Source organism: Gossypium hirsutum, chromosome D05, assembly GCF_007990345.1.
Source record: "Gossypium hirsutum isolate 1008001.06 chromosome D05, Gossypium_hirsutum_v2.1, whole genome shotgun sequence".
Lineage (NCBI taxonomy): Eukaryota > Viridiplantae > Streptophyta > Magnoliopsida > Malvales > Malvaceae > Gossypium > Gossypium hirsutum.
In genome coordinates, this window is record NC_053441.1 from 46,642,453 (window position 1) to 46,649,376 (window position 6,924).

General features: G+C 33.2%; 1 protein-coding gene across 1 annotated transcript; it reads right to left on the bottom strand.

Moving 5' to 3' along the window:
• Nucleotides 1-2,698: 2,698 nt before the first annotated feature.
• Nucleotides 2,699-5,909, bottom strand: LOC121217345 (uncharacterized). The gene is made up of 5 exons (XM_041092886.1): nt 5,552-5,909; nt 5,402-5,467; nt 4,722-4,800; nt 3,111-3,199; nt 2,699-3,030 (listed from the first exon to the last, which is right to left on the bottom strand). The coding sequence occupies exons 2-5, from the start codon at nt 5,444-5,446 to the stop codon at nt 2,863-2,865; spliced, it is 381 nt and encodes a 126-aa protein (XP_040948820.1). The 5' UTR covers nt 5,447-5,467; nt 5,552-5,909; the 3' UTR covers nt 2,699-2,862.
• Between the last annotated feature and the right edge of the window lie 1,015 nt (nt 5,910-6,924).

The window sequence follows — 6,924 nt, forward strand, 5'->3', positions numbered from 1 at the left end:
AACATATTAATCTTTAACATATCTTTCACTTTTCATCAACAACTATCAAAAAGCTCAAGCACTCATCAATGGCAAAACACAAAATCATCATCAATCCACAAAATTGAACCATGGGTTTTTAGAACTCAAGTCAACTACTAAAACATGCATGCATCTCAAGAACAACATCAAACATACCTTAGTCTAGCAAACCACCATAGCCGATTTTCTCAAGCTCTTCCCCTTCCTTTCTTTCCTCTATTCGGCCAAAGGTGTTCAAGAATGAACACATTTTTTTTTTGTTTTCTTTCCTCAACTCACGGCAACAAGGGGGGTATGGATGAGACCATTTTTTTTTCATCACCCTTCCTTTTCATTGTTTAATTACCATGCTCTTTATTTTATTTTTCTTAGCATACATCACTAGCATAACATGTTGGTGACATGTTTCCACCCATAGCATGGCCAGCCACTATGCTTTAATTTGGCTAATTTGACATGCAAGGACAAACACTTTCCCACATATATTAATGGGCCACTTGAACACTTGCCTAGCATATTTCTAAATTGTCTCACATAAGTCCCTACTAATAAATTCCACATACACTGACCAAATTAAAGTATGGAACTATCACACAAGCATTTACGCACATCATAAACACAGAATATAATCTTTAATTATTTATAAGACTCGGTTTTGTGGTCCCGAAACCACTTCCCGACTAGGGTCAATTTTGGGCTGTCACAAAGGCCCAACTCAAGCTCAAGAACGTGATGGGCTCAAATTACCAAAAGGCCTAATAATGAGGTCAAAGGCCAGGAAAATGCGTATGAAACTAAATGGAACCATTCAAGACTTCATTAGCAAGGCCTTAGATGCGTATACAAAGGAAAAAGAAAATCAAGATTCACTTTCTCGTTTTCAAGAAAATCAAGAAATCGAATCTTGGTCCAATTTTGCTGTTTTCAAATCTTGGAAATCTTGGTCCAAGAAACTGAATCTTGCAGCCAAGGCGCATTGGATCTCAGTTACGAGCATCAACGAACCAATTTTGGGAGAGAACGGATTACAAGCCCAAGTTCCTGAAGATACGACCCAATAAGATGTTCCAAGCCCAACCAAGAAGTTTAAATTAGACTTAGTTGAAAATCAGGCCAAATTATCAAAGTGGCCCAATTTGTAAAATTTTAATTCTTTAAATACTTAGTTTTAATTTTTAGACTTTATGAATAAATTTCTATGTTAGAATTCAGTCCAATAGGCCCATTTAAAGGCCTTGGACAAAATTCCCCTTGAAAGTCAACAATTAGAGTTTTTTTAGTTTTTTCTAGTAGGGTTAGGAAAGTAGTTAGAAGGCCTATTTATATGGCTTGGCCGGCCACCCTTAGAGACACATTGAATTCAGATTTTTTTTTGTTGAATGAAAATTTTCTTTGAGTTTTCTCCAAGAATTCTCTTTTGAGTTTTCTTTAGAAGTAGTTTTAACAATCTTTTTGATTGTGGGAGTCATCTTCAACCTTCTTCTTGCCGTGTTTTTACATTGGAGGGTAGATTAGAGCCGTTTGAAGGGAGTTGTGAAATCTTTCTTGATTTCAAGGCTTCTTAGGACTTTTCTTTATTTTTCTTGTTGTTTATTCTTCTTTAATTATTTTTGTTCGTGCCGAATTGTTGATTAACTTGGTCTAATTGTTCTTGTTGCATTTTCAGCCATTCCAAGCTTCGAGAATCTGTTTTGCAACATTCGTTGGCATCAAGAAACATCCTTTTATTCACAATTTTCAATCTTTCTTGCCTCCCAAGTATCCTACTTCTACCTCAATTTGGTTTTCTTGATCTTTTGAGTTTAATTTTCTGTTTTGTGTTTTTTCTTGTCAGATTCAGCTTTGGAGTCTTTCTGAAGTTAGATCTCATTTTCTTTGCTTCAAAGAAACCCGATTAATAAGTGTTTTGACTCTTGGCTGATTCTTTCTTGTTTTGGGGTGTTTCTTTATATATCTTTTGCTACTAAGGTTAATTTTCTGTTTTCGTTTTAGTCCCAAGTGTCTATAGCTTTCATAGATCTTTCCCGTGACTTGACAAGCTCAATCCTGGTCCGTGCGCAACCCTCTATCATTTGGTATCAAATTTTGGGCGTTTTGGGTGTTCTTGGTTGATTTCTAAACTGATTTCCTTTAAAAAAACAGGATATACACTACACCAAAACAGGCTTTTAGCGGCCCCAAAGTATTTGCCGCGCTTTGAGAAACGCCGAAAAAAATGCCGCTAAAGAACGCGCGCTAACTTTAGCGGTATTTTTTTCTAAAAACGGTGCTAAAAACCAAGACTTTTAGCAGCGCTTTTCCCACAAACGCCGCTAAAGACCAAGACCTTTAACGGCGCTTATCCCACAAACGCCGCTAAAGACGAAGAACTTTAGCGGCGCATTTCCCACAAACACCGCTAAAGACCAAGACCTTTAGCGGCGCTTTTCCCACAAACGCCGCTAAAGACTAATACCTTTAGCGGCGCTTTTCCCACAAACGTCGCTAAAAACATGAATTAAAAATATTTTAATTAAATGATATTTATTTCTATCATAAATATTATATTATGTTTTATTTTAAAAATTTAAACTTTAAACTATATACTTTTAGGGATAAAAAATATTAAATTAAAATTTCTATTAAAATTTTAACTTTAAAGCTAAATATAAAAATTAATGAATTTAAATTAAGAAAATTAAAACAAGTTACATTCTATATTAGAATTACATAAGAAAATTGTTTACATTCTATATTAGAATTACATTAGAATTACATAAGTTCTGTTTACAAGTTACATTCTATGTTAGAAAATTGTTTACAAGTTACATTCTCTCATGACCAACTCTCAAAATCAACTCTTTAAGGGATCTCTTTTCCCTTTACTCGGTGTAACCGAGTTGCAACAGGTGGTTTATCCATACTTTTCTTGCCATCCCATATGTAAACATCAGCTATAGCAGTAGCAGTTGCAGCCCAGTACTTACCTGCAGAAATGCTTACGATTGTTTTCTCACAAAGGGAATATAGTTGTACAATTCATCCAAATGAAGTAAATAAAAGCTTCACTCCAAGGGAAGTTAAAATCAACAAAGACAATGGAATAGAACCTGTTGGCATCTAAGATGAGGATCTGAGGAAACCCAATAAAATAATGCTCCATCTTCAGTAATAGCCATGCTATGTTCCATCCCGATAGCTATTACAACCACAGAACCCAAGTACAGTCAAGGCCTCAAGGGCATAGATGAAGGCTACTAAGCAGGCTCAGAATGAGAAATTAATTCAAGAGAGAATCACCATATTCTCAGCAATATGCAGATTTTCTATCTCAAGCAACAATGCATTTTCTTAATCAAGTAAATCTTGGTAAAAAAAGATATAATACATTTATTTAATCAAGGAAATCTTATAATGAACTCAAAGCTATGAGCCTTAGAGAAAAACTTTTGAGCATGGCTTCAAATTTGAACTGCAGATTTAGTGCCTACATGCTCTGCATGAGAATAAGAGTAAAATAAAGTAAGTTATCCTAGAAAGGAAAATAAATGAAAGTTCACAATTATAACTAAAATAAAGAAATAAATTTAACAAGATAAAAAAAACTAAAGCAAATTTTGAATAAAGTTACACGTGCGTTTATGTAGAGTTTTCCATATATTTTCTTTTTCTATACTTCTACATTTTGTTAACAAGCAATTTCTTTGACATCCTTTGCGTCAGGAGAACAATAATATCAATTACTATCACTAGATCTTCATGATATGCATTTTTATCTTTGTCCCAAATTCCCAACTATAACAAATGGTGGTTATTTAGTAGTGGCTCTTCCCAATCCCAATAAAGGCCAAATTATTGAGATTTCAATTTTCTACCATTACCTTAGCTCGATTATCCCTAATTTCCTAATGTTATGTTTGGAAATATGAATTTGAGAATTTGGATTTAGATTTCATTTCCTACATTAATTGTGAGAATAAATGCATCATTATGCATAAAATAATTAAAATTATGATTATGTTTTTAAAGATATAAAAACATGAATATCAAAATAAGAAAGATCCATAGGAATTTCAAATTCATCACTTATACGAGCATCCCACAATCCATAAATTTCAAAAATAGTCATGGATGTTAAACTTACAAGTTTCTTTATCACACAACTTACACCATATTGAAATTCAAATCCATTTTCAGAAACTCATATTCCTAAGTACAACCTAAGTGAACATTTCACAGCTATCAATTATTTTATGCCTTCTATGTTATATCATGACAGACAGCTCCAGTCCATATCTCTTTTGTCAATTGTTTAGTCCCAACTTTGTTTAGCATTCAGTACCTTTTACATATAAACTCAACATACAACAATAAAATCCATGTCTCAACATGTAAGCATTTGCAACACAAGTAACACTGAACAAAATTTTACTAACCTTTCTTGAGTGAACTCACAGAAAAAAATTTAAAAGATTAATAGAAACTGAGAATGGGGGAGAGAGAGGTTATGCAATAAAAAATTTTAAAAAATTAAAAATGAAGGTTATGCAATAAAAACTCACTTTCGCAGGCTGTCTGTGATTAGCATCTAAATTAGAAGGGAAAATTGATGTTTCATTTTTCAACTTGGGCAGTAATATAGATGAATTAAATTAAATGATTCGTTTCAATATTAGCTTTAAATCTGATCAAAAAGTTAAAAATGGATAAATAATGAGTACCTATTCTCAAGTGGAATATTTGGATACCAAGTTGGGATTGCACTCCTATTGAACTTGTACTACACCTAAAGTTTCCCCTCTGTCGAAAAGGGCACAATCAGATGTTCGACTATAAAACCATAAAACATTATATGGAAAACAAATGAAAAAAAAACTCTAGGTTTTGCAGAAGACAAACAGATCAGTAATTTTTATAAATTTTTCCAAATCTATTTAAATATCATTTTAGTGTTTCAAATTCTTAGCTAATTAATCTTCGAAGCTAAAATCAACATGAAAAAAAATGATAAAAGAAGGCAACATTTAGTAATGTTTAGTTCAGGGAAGCAAAGCACCCATACTGCAACTTCATATGCTTTATCCATTACTATGCCTTACATGATCGATTTAAAGGAATTACAATTTTCATACAATGATGAAAATCAAGCCTTTTCCAAGAAGTAGAACAAGGCAAAACATGTCAATCTAAGGGCCTTGGAGCTAAGATTACTATTTAGACACATTCTTCAAAACTATGCAAACAACAGCAAAACCTATTTTTCGAAACTAAATTATCATTGACATTGCTACTTCCAGCAACTAAAAAAATGCATGTGTTCTCAGTACTTCAAGCAAATACTGCATGCATTTTGCTATACACGGAAAAAAAGATGGGTCTCAAACAGCTAACTGAATCATACCAAGTCATGTTTGCTGGCGAACACCAAGATGATAGCATTCCTCATAAATGGATCATTGATTATGGCCTGGAAAAAAATTATTAAGAACTAAAAAGAGACTATGTAAAACCATATTGGCTAACAAGTTTGTGCTTATTCTAAATTTACAACCTGAAATTCCTGTTTAGCTTGGCGAATCCTCTCTTGGTCCAAGGAATCAACAACGTAGATCCTGTTCTAAATTTCACATGACCACTTTGTTCAAATAACAGGTCCTCCGTGGACAAATGAAACAGAAAACCATCAAAAGATGAAAGCCTCAATCATGTATATCAACCATATCTAAAACCAAGTTGCCTACCGATAGTGGGAACAGTTGATAAAACTGCTCCAATAATGAAACCGAAATACAATCAATATGTTGCTTAAAATCCATTAAACGAAAGTATTAGGAACTCATTAAACGAAATACAAACAATATAGCACAAAATATAATTCCTCAAAATCAAAACGCTAAAAAAGATTTAAAAAAATGAAGTCAAAATTTAAAAGAGCTGACCTCGGAAATGATTTGGCAAGCCCTAAATCGTGCAGTTTTATTAGCTGCAGTAGCCCCAACCAAAAGGAACTTCAAAAATTCCTCCAAGAACTCATTACCAGTGGAAGTGTCGTTGGGATCCCGGGCCAGGACCTTGCTGAAACAAAGCGCACAATGCGTTCCACAGTGGCGGTTCGCTTTAGAATTTGAAAGAGAGGGGTCAGTGTCTTGATGAAGGCGACAGAGAATTGATGAACGGAATGGGATTTTGAACGGACGGCTGAGAGCTCCTTCAGCTTAAATTCCAAAACATCAGCATTATTGTCTTCATAGTAATTTATGCAAGAAATTCCAAAGTCGTGAAGAATTCAAACAGAAAGGCAAGTAGATGGAAATAAATGATTGAGAAGAAGTTGAGAAAACTTTACCTTGGGTACGTTGAAGGAAAGAAGGAAGCTTCAGAGTCACATGAGAAACAGATAAAGATGGCTTTTGCGAAATGAAACATGTATGTTCGGTGTTGAAATTAAAAAAAGAAAAAGAAAGAGGGGAAGATGATGATGAAGACGGTGGTGGCAGAGAGAAACACTTAAAAGCGTGTTTTGAGGATACCAATTTTAGGGGGAAAAAATTAGGGTTTCAGCAGGAAATTTTGATATAAAGCGCTATTTTGAAAAGTGGAATATTTTTTGCGGCGTTTATTACTAATCTTTTGCGGCGTTTTTTCAAAAAATGTCACAAAAAAGTATTTCATTTTGAACAAAACGACGCCGTTTTGTTCTACTAAAATTTTATTATTACTATTTTTTATAAATTGATTTTTTATAAAATAAAAAAAACTAAGTACTCTCAAAATAAATATTTTATATTTTAATAAGAAAACAAATGATAAAATGACTGTAATTAATTATTAAGTTAGAATTATCCAATGTAAGCAATCAATCTCTCACATATCGAATTTCTATTAAAAATTGACACGTTAATCATGATTTTAAATTATTCTTTT

Coding starts and splice junctions, on each gene's coding strand:
- LOC121217345 (XM_041092886.1), bottom strand. CDS start 5,446: ATGAGGAATGCTATCATCTTGGTGTTCGCCAGCAAACATGACTTG. Junction 4,801..5,401: donor TCGCCAGCAAACATGACTTG/GTATGATTCAGT, acceptor CCTTTTCGACAG/AGGGGAAACTTTAGGTGTAG. Junction 3,200..4,721: donor AATATTCCACTTGAGAATAG/GTACTCATTATT, acceptor TGGTTGTAATAG/CTATCGGGATGGAACATAGC.